This window comes from Helobdella robusta (assembly GCF_000326865.2).
Source record: "Helobdella robusta unplaced genomic scaffold HELROscaffold_2, whole genome shotgun sequence".
In the NCBI taxonomy this organism is placed as follows: Eukaryota; Metazoa; Annelida; class Clitellata; order Rhynchobdellida; family Glossiphoniidae; genus Helobdella; species Helobdella robusta.
The window spans coordinates 4,196,990-4,211,894 of record NW_008704083.1 but is presented as its reverse complement, the minus strand read 5'-3'; the positions used below and the strand labels follow the sequence as shown (position 1 = coordinate 4,211,894).

At 32.6% G+C, this 14,905-nt stretch overlaps 1 protein-coding gene across 1 annotated transcript in view; it reads right to left on the bottom strand.

The window, feature by feature from the left end:
• Window positions 1-9,157: 9,157 nt before the first annotated feature.
• HELRODRAFT_93977 (hypothetical protein) overlaps window positions 9,158-14,905 on the bottom strand; it is a 12,327-nt gene continuing 6,579 nt past the window's right edge. The window contains exons 11-22 of the mRNA XM_009017314.1: window positions 14,049-14,091; window positions 13,589-13,669; window positions 13,292-13,370; window positions 12,738-12,834; window positions 11,979-12,063; window positions 11,775-11,895; window positions 11,522-11,665; window positions 11,242-11,325; window positions 10,373-10,949; window positions 10,105-10,335; window positions 9,687-9,885; window positions 9,158-9,489 (exon numbers count right to left, since the gene is read on the bottom strand). Of these exons, the coding sequence (XP_009015562.1) occupies window positions 10,846-10,949; window positions 11,242-11,325; window positions 11,522-11,665; window positions 11,775-11,895; window positions 11,979-12,063; window positions 12,738-12,834; window positions 13,292-13,370; window positions 13,589-13,669; window positions 14,049-14,091 (838 nt within the window). The 3' untranslated portion in view covers window positions 9,158-9,489; window positions 9,687-9,885; window positions 10,105-10,335; window positions 10,373-10,845. The remainder of the gene's footprint in view (window positions 9,490-9,686; window positions 9,886-10,104; window positions 10,336-10,372; window positions 10,950-11,241; window positions 11,326-11,521; window positions 11,666-11,774; window positions 11,896-11,978; window positions 12,064-12,737; window positions 12,835-13,291; window positions 13,371-13,588; window positions 13,670-14,048; window positions 14,092-14,905) is intronic.

Genomic DNA, 14,905 nt, shown 5'->3' with positions numbered 1-14,905 from the left:
TCTTCTATCTCATTCTCCAATCATTATTATTAATTTATTTTTATTTTCAACTTTTAAAAGAATTTGTATTTGATTTTCGTATTCGTAGAACGCTCGCAGAATATACTTTTTACTACATTTTATTTGTGATTTTGAAAAAATTTGATTATTAATTTATTTTTCATTTTTAAAATTAATTCAGCTTTTTTATATAAAAAATTTTGTTAATTGGTCATGTTAGTTTAATGATAGAATAGGTTAAAATTTTGTTAATGTTCTTCAATAAATATGCTATGTTTATTTAATAATTTTGTACTTTCTTAGAAATTATTTAATATTTAATTTTAAAATCACTAACAAGATGTGAAGTTTTGCAATTAATTGCTGTCAAAAGTTAGCTAAAGTCATTAATACGGCAAAATAATGAAAATGAAAAGATTGCAAATATAAGTTTTATAATCTGAAAAGTTTTTAAATTTCCAGCTAAACTTATAAAACCAAGCTTTGGAGTTGAAATTTTAACAAATTTGCAACTGCTACGTAACAGTCTGGAACAAATGATGCGAGATGTGGAAGCAAAATGAAAAGCTAAATAAGCGAAATTGTTCAACACAATGACAGAGCATTATTTATTTTCATGGGTTAATTTTATCAAATACACCTTGTTTAATATTAACATAATACACTGTTCTCCTGCATACATGTTTTCCAATTAAAACTTTATGAAGATAACTATGAGAATAATACTGTCGTATTCATTTAGTACTTTGATTTGAAAAATTGTCAACAGATCCTTGATCATCAGCCAGGAATACCTCACTAAAGATTTACATAATTCTGTTTGAATATCGCACTAAGGATTTGTATTATTTTGTTATTAGTTAGGATTTGTATAATGTTGTTATTTGTTACACCTTGTTTTTCACTCAAAATCATTTTTTCAATTGACCTTAGCATCTGGTTGTCGTTTTTGCAACTTCTTGGTACTATTAATAACTTACAATTTTAGGAAACGATAACTCCAATATTTCTCACTGACAATCAAAGTCCAGTTTTACGAAAGGTCACTAAACTTCAACTTGGCGAATTTATTAACCAGATGACTGCAAATTTTTTAACAATAAAATGCATCTGTCATTTTTCTGGCCACTGATGTGGTTATTTCAAACCTGTTTTTATCCAAGTCACATCTTTAGCATCGTTCACCGCAGTACCAGCAACATGGAGGTGTAATTTTAAAGTTGACGTCGTTAACATGCAGCAAAAATGATTTATGTTCCAGTACTGACCGTTAGAGTACCAATTGGAAATGTCCTCTTGTATGGCCATCACAATCTAGTTTACAATCCACTGTAGAACTTCTGATGAAAAACAAAAATTACATCTGTTTGGAGTCTCAGACAATTTTGTCAAAAAATATTTATGATACAGTACCAACAGCTTTCGAAATTCAAAAAATTAATTGAAGCTTGTTCATATTGTTTGGATGGCATCTTATATAACCTTTTAAAACTAAGATGAATAATAAATACAAATAAAAGATTAATAAGGATTAACTTCGAATTGGTTCAAAATAATTTTAATAAATTGGTACTACGTAGAACAAAAATGAGAATTTGTTTTGAAGATAAAATTTAAAAATAGAAAATTTGCAAGTTGCTTTGTCTTGAAAATAATTTTCGAGGTATCAAGGGCTGACCAGGCGTGAAATAGAATAGAGAGGGGGAAATTTTTTTATTTCAGGTACTAAATAGGGAGAGAACAGTTATGATTCTCCCTCTACCCTCCCCCACAAATGGCGCCCATGGCAGTATTTCTAATCACTTATGATTATGTATTTTGTACTTGTAAGGAAATAATGTACTTCACAGTAAATATCTAAACCACTGTCTCTATATGAATTTGTGTACACATGAAAGTTTCTCTGGTTGTATTGAAAGACTTCCAATAAGTTTTGACCTAATTTAAATTTAATATGTAATTTGCCTAAATTGGTTTTTAACATTTGAATCTTTGGAATTTAAATAAATATTCAGTTATTCAGTGAAATAATCTAATGCCGCATCAGTTCAGCAGTTTGGGAAACTTTTTAAAAGAGTGCATCGGTGCATCGAATATTGTTGTTACGACTTCATATTGAAAAATAACTTTTTGGCATGGTAGTGTTGTTTCATTGAGACACGTTTGTTGTAAATATTTTGCTAACAATCTTGTTGATTTTATTGCCAATCATGCTTGCCATCTGCCATTTTTCGTGTTGTCTGTGACATGACGGCGAATTTCGGTGAAGAAATGTTATAGCGCGTTACTATTAAGATACCACGTTCCTTATGCTTCTAATGTTTTGTTACGAGTTTTGCTTCGTAATAAATTATGTGACGTCATTTAATTAAATTTAATATAATATTCAAATTTACTACTCTAGTTTTCTATTAACAGTGTTGACAAATTTGACGCTATATGTTATATTTATTGAGTGCTGTCACATTTAAATGCTTTATTATTTCGATGTGTGGTGAAGTTTTGGTTGGCATTGCGATGATATCTCACTATAATTAAATACTAATTCAAGCTCTGCTGAAATATTTTTAGTAAATTTTGAAAATTTAAATAATTTTTAATTGCTCCAGGTATCAAAAGTCTGAAATTTATAGGTCCATCTGATGAATAATTTGAATTTTAATGTTGTTATAAAAGACCATTATTGACCTTCGTCATTAAGACCATTATGCTCAAATGTTGAAAAACAATTATTTTATTGTGTTAGAAATATTCAATTTTTAAAATGTAAATATTTTCTTTTCGTTTGCTTCGTTTATGGTTTACACTCTTGTTATTTTATTATTTTTATTATCATTTCAATGTTATTATTTATTATTATTATTGACATTCCTTGAAATGTTGTTATGTTTATCGTTTCCGTTCTTCGTTTCTTTGTTTATTTTATTTTTATTGTCGTCTAATTTTCTTATTTTTCTTCTTCTCCATTTTTTTCTCTCGACGCGCTATTGTCATTGCTGCAGCTACTGCTGTTCTCGCTGCTATGCATATTGAAGATGACGATGACGATGACGACGATGCAGATGATAACGAAGAAGATGACGATGATGACAAGGAAGATGATGATGATAACGATACAGATGATGATGCAAATGAAGATGATGATGCAGATGCATATAATGATGGTAATGACAATGGGGATAACGTGGATGCAAATGATGAAGATGATGACCACGACGATGATAAAGATGATAGTGGGGGATTGTGTGATAAAATTTTTGAAGTCATCCAATGGATTTGATGATAAAAAATATTAAAGTGAAATTAAAAGTTCTTTTATATTCCATCTCAAGGTCAAATGAGCTGACCAACATAAGAAGTCTTCAACTGCTCGATGGATAAATTTTGAAGAAAAAAAAATAATCAGAAATTTTTTTAATTAAGTGATTATACATTTAAAAAATTATCTCGCTTTTATGGTTTGCACCTCTTGTTTACTGCGTACAATTTGAAATAATTGTCCTTTATATTTTCATGACTCAATAATATCATATAATACAATCTGCACAATAATTTTGCTGATTAAAAATTTTTTATCAAATTAAAAATTAATTTCCACATTTTTTATAAAATTACTATCAATGTCGTTGCAACGGTGGAGTCATTTCGGAGACATCACAAGATAAAAATCTAACCTTGGTTTCACATTGCGATGCTCTTTAAAAGACGTCAAACAATCTGGATGTCATGTCTTGTTAAAATCCAAATTTTCAAGCTTCCACAAGTATTAAACAATTTAAATAGTAATAAATAAATAAATAATATAACAAAATTATTATCTGTGTCAAAAACTCAACGTCTAACTATATAATTTAAATTTAAATGCTAGGTTAACAATCAACGGTTAGGTTCAAAGGAATAGTGCGTTTACTGGAATTAATTTCATAGTGAAGAATGACAAAAAATTAACATTGAGATATGTAATCCGATTTTAAATGAAGTTCCATCAGAGCTAAACGAAGGCAAACATAACAAGCTTATGACAGTAGCAGATACGAGGTATTAGTAACGCTCAGCTCACAAGACTTTAAAATTTTTAATAATATCCGTTTGTAGGTCTTCAATTTTGAACAGTTGAACGATTTTAAAAGTTTTGCAATTGATAAATTTTTCCTAGTTAAATAGACAAAAAATAAAAAAACAGTGCATAATCTTCATTTGTTGTCATACTCCTTTGATAATAATATTTTTAAAAAACTTGTCTTATTCCACACGCAATTTAATCAACAAAATCAAATTTTGGCAACAAAATCACTGAATCCATTTAAAAAAACTCAGCAACAACAATTTTAACTCTATTTCAAAATAATAAATTAAAAAGATATTTTTAAACTAAAGTATACAATGATATATAACAAATTTTTCTTTCTTCTCGCAGACGGCTATAATCACATCGTTCGAATCAATGGTTCCACATGAAAAACGTTGTAAAACAAAGCAATGTTTAAGATAATCATAATATGCTTATAAATATGTGTGTACGTGTGTGTGTGCGCGCGCGCGTGTGTGTGCATATTTTGCGCATCTAGAATCTATGTTTGTATTAATTTGTAGGTATTAATATGTTGTAATATTAATATGTATATATTTAAGTTTGTACGTATGTATTTATTGCATATAAGTGTGTATGTAAGTGTATATATAAACGTACTATTATTCATGCATGTATGTACGTACGTGTGAAATCGTGTGCCAGTTCTATATATATATATATATATATATATATATATATGTGTGTGTGTGTGTGTGTGTGTGTGTGTGTGTGTGTGGACATATATATTACATATTATATAATATATATATATATGTGTGTGTGCGTGCGTGCGTTTGCGCACGTGTGTGTGTGTGGTTGTACGGGTACGTGTTTGTGTGTATTTGATTTGTATTTGAGTGCATGTTTAAATGTGAAATCTATGTATGTATTGTATGTACTGCGCATGTTACATACATTTATTTCGTCTAATGTTTGTTTTGTCTTTATGTTTGTATTGGCATTTTATGTAGGTTTAATATTTTAAATGTGTTTGTTTATGCTTCTGCCAGTGTGCTGGTTTGGTATGACAGTTTTTATGTCCAAGTAGGTTTGAAGATACAAAATCTTAAGACATGTTGTACGCATTCATTGATGCTCAAAAATGTTAATTGAACAACTGCTGTTTTTTGTCTAAATTTTGTCAAAAGTTTGAAGCATCGAAAAAACTGTTTGGCTCACGTTTCAAATCCTTCAAACACAGTTTTGTTAAAATACTCAAATACTGAATATTTAAATACTTTGCAAACATTCTAAATTCAGTATTTAAATAGTAATTAAATTCTGAATACTTCTACTTGTATTTAAATACTGTCTACATGTAAGCAAAAAATATGTTGAATATCATGAAGTATTCATTTGATACAATTTACAAGGTTAATAAAAAAAATTACGTGTTCAATAAACGAATCACACATTTGAACATTTTTCATTTTTAATTATTCAGTAAAACGCAGAGCAGCTTACATGTTATTCTATACTTATAATTATACTTTCGTGTCACAAAGGCTGTACACTATCTACGCCACACGATGCACATACACATTATGTATGCACGCACAAGCACCGCATCATACGAATATGTATGATGGTCTTTGAGTTTTGGACGGACAGTATTCGAACCATGCGTAATAGGAGCCCGAGACATGGCACTTCTACTGACTGAGCTAACTCGGTGACCAGAAGACACAGATTGATCTAAAAGTTGCATGTCAAAGAAAATAAATTATTCAATTACTATTAACGACCCCAAAGTAATAAATACTGCCTAAATATGGCTATTTAAGTATTTGAAGACCTCTTAAAAACAAGGGCAAGTATTTAAACGCGATTTGAATATTTAAGTACTCTAAATACTTAGCAACACCGCTTATACCTTATTTCAGGTTTCAATCTTTTTTTGTGCATATGATAAACTGAGCTGCATTACCAGCGTTAAAATACAAACGCGTTTAACCAGAGAGGGCCCATGCAAAAAAAATTTCATTGGTCGCTTTATTTTTATCGACCTGTTTGAACACATTTATTTGGCAAATGCTAACTTCAGTACCTACCCAATGATGACACCAATTTATTCTTCAAATCAAAACTTTTTAATGTAGATTAATAACCATAAAAGCTATTTTTTACTAAAAACTTGTAAACGCTTTTGTGCATTACCTTTTTCTACATCTAGAATGAAGTTTTGCCTCAGTCCTGTGTTAAATGTCATATATCCATATCTTGTCAGGTTTTCCAATTTTCACTTTGGAGTTCTTTTTCCATGTCGGTCGGTTTTGGTACAGATTAAGCTAGTTATAATTTTGCGTCTTCCATATAAAATTAATTAAGATGTTTTGTCACATTTATCATTTTGACAACATTCTTAAAAAATATGTAATTATATTTGATTAGTTAAATTACGAAAGGACGTGTTACAGCTGATATGCAAACTGGTATAATTGATAATATGGAAAGAAAATATATTTTCGGGAAAGATAGAAAATTAAAAATAAAACAAATAAAAACTTTTTAAAAATTGAAAACATTAATTATTTTAAAATGTTATGAGTCTTTGTGTAAGTTTGGTTTATGGCGGATTTTTTGACAATTTCATGAAAAAGGAATTTCATATCCCTTGGGAATAGCCCTACATCCTATATCTTTGGGTTTTAATAAAAGGAGACATGAAGACTTATGAAAAAAAAATAATGATAAATAAATAAATATCATGAATGCTTCATTAAATTGAGTTTTTAAATTTAAAGTTATTTACAAAAGCAATTATTCAGTATATATCATAACTATGAAAAAATTCTTTCAAAAACAATTATATTTTAATTTGATTTATCCTTTGGTAAATTTCTAGTTAACCTAAGTCTCGCTCGTTCGTTGTTCCAGTGTTTTAATACATCAACGCACCAAAACTGAATATTTTAGGAGCGTTATTTCAGCGAGCCCCCGCCATGAATATTTCATCATATTTCGATCGGGCTGTGGTGTGAACTACTCAACAACAATGAACAAACAAAGTAAATTCCTTCCGAACCCAAGTCGGTGCGTTAATTTGTAAATAATGTCATCCCTATAAAATTATCCCTAGAACAATAGAGCCATAACTTCAGATATGCCACTGTATTATGCATGTATGTGTATATATATATATATATATATATATATATATATATATGTGTGTGTGTGTGTGTGTGTGTGTGTGTGTGTGTGTGTGTGTGTGTGTGTGTGTGTGTGTGTGTGTGTGTGTGTGTGTGTGTGTGTGTGTGTGTGTGTGTGTGTGTGTGTGTGTGTGTGTGTATACACACATAGATATAGTTACACATGCTTATATTCGCACGCCTTCTACCCACGTTATTTTCATAACAGTAACATCTGAAAAAAGCGGATTAATATCTGAAAAATAATACTTGCATTGCTTTCGTTTTTTATAACGAGGCAGATATGTTTGTTTTTTCATGAGGAGTTTATTACAATTTTACATCAGCAAATACGTTGGTAAACAGACATTCTTAGTTGATATCGCAAAAAAGAAACAGTAAAGATACAATTAAGTCAATTATATAAACGTCTAAATTGAATATTGAAATAAAAAGGCGAGTTTACGATAGTGTACAACACGACGTGCGTACATCTGTGAGTGCATAGCATGACTGAAAACTGGCAACGACAACAGAGCATCGCGTGTTTTAAATACATTTCGTTACCTCTCTTGTTCAAACGGTTTCTTTTTAATTTGAAATATTGTTCCGCGAGCAATGAACAAGCCGCTTAATGTCCCTCGGACACCTCGTTATGTCGTATAATTCAATTAAATGGCCAGCCATGACTTACGCACCACCACTTCTACTCAAATATAATTTTATTTAATCATCATAATCATTTTAAAGATGAGTGATTTTAAAGAATGCACTGGAAGGCCTTTGTCACTGGCCAGTCGGTAACGCTGCAGTTAATTAAGTTAATGAATCATAAGAAAAATATTTACTCAGCCCTTTAAACAAAATTAATGTTCAGATTATATTTCAACTAACTAAGCTTTATTTCATCTAATAATACTTGAATAAAGGTGGTTCAATATTACTCAAGTCATGTTTACATTTTTTCTGCGACTTCATCGATGGAAGCAGCGGCCTGCAAGTCCATTGATTAGTCATCTCATGAATATTAATCAATCTCACGTGCATATTCAATAACGTTCTCTCGCATTTCAAAAATAATCGCCAGGCTCGCATAAAACCAGAAGTGAGGAAAACCGGAAAGTGACCGCGGAAAAATATTGGTTAAAGTTATGAATCATGTCGGGGCTTTAAAAACATTGGAATCTTTAAGTATTTGTTCTTATAACATTCTTTCTGATTATTATTTAAACTCATATATTCCCTTGAAACAAACCCAAAACCATAAAAATGATAATAATAAATATCAAACACAATTATGACTAGCTTAATCTGTATCGACCGACGAAGAAAATGAACTCCAAGATGAAGTTGGAAAACCTGCCAAGAAATGTACATAGGACATTTAATACAGGGCTGAGGCAGAAGAATGTTGGAGAGACTCTATAAAAACGTTATTAAGTCAGCTCAGTGCATTTATCATCTATGTAGATACTAATGCAAGATAAGATGTTTTTAAGGTAGTTCACAAAAATACATTTTGGTCAATAGAGACATATTGCAACTTCGCCTTTACGTGTAAATGGTGAGTGTTTAGGGATGAGGATTTGCCGAGCTGCTACTGCATGAGGGGAAGGAAGATGATGATAATAATGAGTACGATTACATGTTGTAGATCATTTCTCACCGCCACCAAAAGTGTAACATTGTGAACACCTAACTCGTTTCAAGCTAGGCTTGGTTCGTCTCTTTATCAGAACCATTAGAGACTGGCTCGTACTGGCCATCGTACTTGCGGATGCTGGTCAACACACCACTGACACCTACAAGCAATTTAAGGTTCCGAGTTCAATTTCAACACTACTGACGACATAATTCTTGCTGATCGATTCTGTTAGTTTAGCATTTAATATTTAAAATTCAACTGCACCATAAATGAAGTAATCTGGTTGATGTGGGATAAAAAAAAATAAACAAATGAATATAAAGAATTTTATTAAATATTTATATGTACATGCGCGCGCGTGTGTGTCCAGCGTGTGTATGTGTGTCCAGCATGTGTGCCATATCAAAATTATTAATTTGACTCAATTCATTTGTTACTAATAATATTAGTTTATATACAGTATAATAATTGTACTAATACTCGTATACACTGATTGGCAAAAATTAAAATGTAGGTAGAACATTTCCTAGTCAGCAATTAATGTAAGAATGATGTGGAAATATTATGAAAATTGCATAAAAAAACGAATTTGTTACACTACTAAACAAAAACGCCAAAACCGAAATTGATAACGTACATTACTTATCAGAGGAATTATAAAGTAAAATATACTGAATGCATTATATCAAGCGTCGCAAGACTTAACAAGAAGAATCTCTTTGCTTCACAAGTCCGGAAAAAAGTTAGGGTTAGTTTCTTATATAAAAAAAGAGATGCAGAATATTTAACACCCGATTGGTATACTCTAAAATAAACAGACTAATGATTGGCCACACAAAATTAATACATGGATATATATTAAATAACTCAGATCAAACAATATGTCAATATTGCGAACACAAATTAACAATCCAACATAATATAACTTGCGAGAACCCAATTACACATAGACATAAACATTTAATATATAAAGAGCTTCCAGAGAATTTTAAGAATAACAATAATATTATCAATGTAATAAAATTTCTGAAAGATTGTAACTACTACGATATGCAACAACAACAACAACAACACACGTTTAGACGGCATTTTCCCCGAGATCGGGGGTTGCCGTTTGGCTACCTATGATGAAACCAAAATACCCCTCGACTCCATCCACATCTGTCACTCGCCTCAGTATCACGCAACCCCGCTTTCACCCTGTCCTTCTCCACCTGCTCTCTCCATCCCAATCGCGGACGACCCCTTCCTACCACTAACTACTACGATATGATTTAAATATTTTTCCCATAGTATTTCTCTTTCCCCACGTTCAGTGCAATAAACATTTTTCATATTATCTGAACTTCTATTTTTCCACATGAAAAAGAAAATAATTTTTTCTTAATTTGGCAAACAATTGCACCACTTTGGGAGCATAAATGCCGTTAAATATGAACAACAACAACAAAAATTATATAAAAAATAAAATTACAACATTATTTATAAAATTGAAATAAAACTGATTAAAAACTGAAATTTATAAAATTGAAATAAAACTGATTAAAAACTATGGAATTAAAAAGTAATTATTAATGTGATCAACTACATCTATAAAGTGAATAAAAGAAATACAAAAATACAATTATTGTTAATTATTATTATTATAAAAAAAAGCCTTTCAAAACATCAGCTTTCCAAGAAAGTCGTTTTCCATCACTTCCGTCAACATTTCACCGAACCAAAAAACATTAACCCCCCACCACCAACGGCAACACTACCAGAGATAAATTGAAGATATTATTATCGTTATTATATACTACGTTGTTTATGTTATTATAATTGTTATTATTTTGTTTTATTACCGTTATTCATTACTTTTTGTTACTATTGTTATCATTCACTATTGTCGTGAAAATCGTAGTCCTTGTACAAGCTACTAATTATCGTCGGATCAGTAGACGCCCATCATCGTCATCGTCAGAATGATGGTGACCACGGTGAAGCAACTACCCGCCAGCTCAGATGTATCCATCTGCCACAAGTTCTGAGAAGACGTACATGGCCAGTGACGTCACAGTGAACAGCGCGCAGGAAAACATTGAGGAGATTTCACGCGGATCTGCTGTTGAATTTTGCCAGCAGCATACCAATAATTGCATTAATACTAATAATTAATGTTAATGAATATTAATACTATTACTAAATAATAAAAACGATAATTATTATAATTATTATTATTATCAATATCAATATAACTGGTTTACCAATAAAATTACGATGTAAAAACCGTCAAAAATCGTCGGATCCTGATTTAGCCAACAGAAGACCGCATGCTATCACATGAGCCATCCATTCACCCAAACAATCAAAAATTTCACCACAACCATCATACTGCCACCAAAAACAAAACCAACCTTCAATCATTTCATCATCAGGTAGCTCCCAGTTCTTTGATCGGGCAATCGCCTTGTTCCACTGCATGTACCTCTTCCTGCGAGCTTATGTCGAGTGTGTGCAGTCATAAAGTTAGTTGCTATGAATAGAATCTAATGCTGCTATTGAGAATTAAAAGTAAAGATTATTGTTGCAACGATAAAAAAATGTATTTACCCAGGTGTGAAATGATTTAAACAGAACTGAGCTCTAACAAAAGAAAAAGTTATTTTAGTTACACTACAAATAAAAGTTCAATACAAGCAGTTGTGATGAGCGGAACAAAAACATCATTGGTCGAGTCATCATAGACGTTTGAATGATCGTTCCAAACCGCTACACCTTCAGCCTGACCAGCCATTTTCGCTACACCCAGAGCTGTCATCTCCAACATTGACGGTCTGACTAGATGGTAAAAAACAAAAGTTGTCTTGGAAAAATGGCTAAATATGTTAAGCTTATGTTAAAAATGAAACATAAGCAGTGAAGATCAAGGCACTACAAAGAAACAGACCAACTGGAACCCCTAACAAATCAGCCTGCATCTCCAACAGCAAGTTGTTGCTTGACATTCCACCGTCAACATTCAACACTTTCAACGTTATGTTCATGTCCCGCTCTATGGCTTCGAGGACCTTGAAATCATTAATTTAAATATTATTTTTTTAACAACAAAAATTAATGTCCAAAAGTAAATTAAAAGCAAAGTCGAACTGACATCAACGGTTTGGAAGCAAATGGCTTCTAGAGTTGCCCGAGCCAGGTGAGCCTTTGTCGTTGACTGGGAGAGCCCACAGATGATTCTGAGAAATTTTTTTTAGAAATATATCAAAAAAGGAAAAAAAAATATTAAAGTGTCATGTATCTCATTCAAGCTTTAAAAATGATTTTGAAAAATTTTAGTTGAATGGCTTGCGTACCGGAGAAATATTGTAAAATGCAACTAATCATAATTATCATCAAAAAACTTCATTGGAGAAGTTCACAAGCATTAGAAATCTTTTGTTACTAATTCTGGTTTAGTTATGTAATTAACGCAACAACAACAAACCATCTTAACATAATAACAACAACATCAACAACAAACCATCCCAACATAATAACAACACAACAAATCATCTCAACAAAAAAAAAACATAAATCTCAACACAACAACACCACAACAATACCAGAGACCATCTTAACCTGATAAAAAACCACATAAACAACGCAACAAACGACAATAACAAACAGCAACAACACAACAAACAGCAACAATACAAAAAACAACAACCCAACAAACAGCAACAACACAACAAACAACAACAACCCAACAAACAACAACAAACAGCAACAATACAACAACAAACAACAACAAACAGCAACAATACAACAACCCAACAAACAAACAATAACTTAACTTAACTTAACAAACAATAAACAGCAACAACAATAAAAAACAGCAACAACAACAAACAAATAATAAACAACAGCAAACCCCCTAGCATGACTCTCCCAGTAAGGAAAGAAGAGACCAGAGAAGGCCGGCACAAAGTAACAATTCTGCGTGTCTGACACACTTTTGGCCAGTGTTTCTATGAAAATGAAATTAATCTCAGTATTGTGATCTGTAGCGGATAGGAGCAATTAAAAAATCTTAAACCTCGTGATCAAAGCAAGTCTAAAAGAAATAAAAAATCATTATTATCGATCTTTAAAACGGATGCCAACAAAGTATGTTTGTTGTTCAGTTACATGCAGGACGTTGCAGTTATCAGTTAACAATTATCGGAGTGTAAGCTATAAATTTTAAAGTAATATTATACTCGAAAAGAACTACCACATCTATATTTACCATGGCTGTATAACTATAAAGGTAGTTGTGTTGAAATAAGAAATCTCAACGATTGTAGTAACTCAATAGCCAAAGATCACAATAGTACTATAAAAATAATCACGATAGACATAACGACAAACAAACAAACATACAAACAAGCAAACAAACCAACAAACAACAAACAAACAAACAAACCAACAAACAAACAAACAAACCAAACTCGTTGGTATTTTTAATGATTCCCATGTTGTCTCTCAGCCAATTAGTGGCAGCTCCAGCTATTGCCACAGAGCCCTTGTGATAGTGGTTTCTCAAGAATTACATCAAATTCACAGCCGTAATGTACACTTTTATAACTATCAAAACCGTTGGATATTATAACAAACATCATTCAAAAAATAGGAAAAATCGCCAACCATCCAGCCGTCCAACCAACCAGCCAATTAACTAGCCAACCACGAACACAATCAACCAACCAGCCACTCAACCAGCAAACCAACCAGCCAGCCAACCTCTAATGCATAAAATGTGGGCTTGTTGGGACCTGCTTTGTAAGCAACAGTAGATAACAGACCTCGTTTTGACGATATAACCTGACAATGACGTCAACATTAAATACGTCATCATTTCGCATTTAATACGTTAGCACTTCATTATTTACGTTCAAACTTTAAAAAAACTTGATTGAAAACAAAACGAACAGTACAATACGACACAATCAGTAACAAAACCAATATGATATACAGTCGGACCTGCGTATAACGAATTCGATGGTTCCAGGAAAAATATTCGTTATAACGAATTTGATGGTTCCAGGAAAAATATTCGTTATATAGAAATTTCGTTATATAGAGATTTTTGTTGTATAAGGAGGTCCGACTGTATGTCATTTGTATGACATATGTCATATTGTCATTTGTATGAGGTCAGTTTTGAATGATTGCTATTTGACATCGTCATTTAACCACTTACTTGTGTGCCGGTGCTGCATAACATGAAGCAACCTGTCCCGTACCTGTTGAAATCATTTAATAATTTATAAATTATTTTCTAACAACAACAACAACACACGTTTAGACGGCATTTTCCCCGAGATCGGGGGTTGCCGTTTGGCTACCTATGATGAAACCGAAATACCCCTCGACGCCATCCACATCTGTCACTCGCCTCAGTATCACGCAGCCCCGCTTTCACCCTGTCCTTCTCCACCTGCTCTCTCCATCCCAATCGCGGACGACCCCTTCCTACCACTCCTTCAACCTCGAACTCCAACGCTCGCCTAATCCCGACCCTTTCATCCCTTCTCAACACATGTCCATACCATCGCAATCTCGATCTCCTTATCAATGTCACAATGTCCTCATTCAGTCCCATCATTGACATCAGCTCTGTACTACTCCCCCTATCCTTCACTTTAACCCCACACATCATCCTCACCATAGCTCTTTCAGCCCTCTGCAGTACACTTTCCTCCTCTCTCCTCAACACCCTAGTTTCACCACCATATACCATCGCTGCTCTCACACATGCTTTATATACCCTCCCTTTCATCTTCACTGACCATTTCTTTCCACACAATACCCCACCCAGTTCCCTAAATTTCATCCATCCCACACGAACTCTAGCCGTAACTGCGCTCAAACATCCTCCATCCGCATTCAGCTTATCCCCTAAGTAAACAAAGCTTTCCACTCTTTCAATACCACCACTCAACCCCGTCCTTGCGTCCGTCCTATTAATCACACCATGAACACATTTCTTACATTTGAACGTGCCTTCCACCTTTTTCAGTGCCCCCCTCACACCACTACATCTCTTATGCACCCATT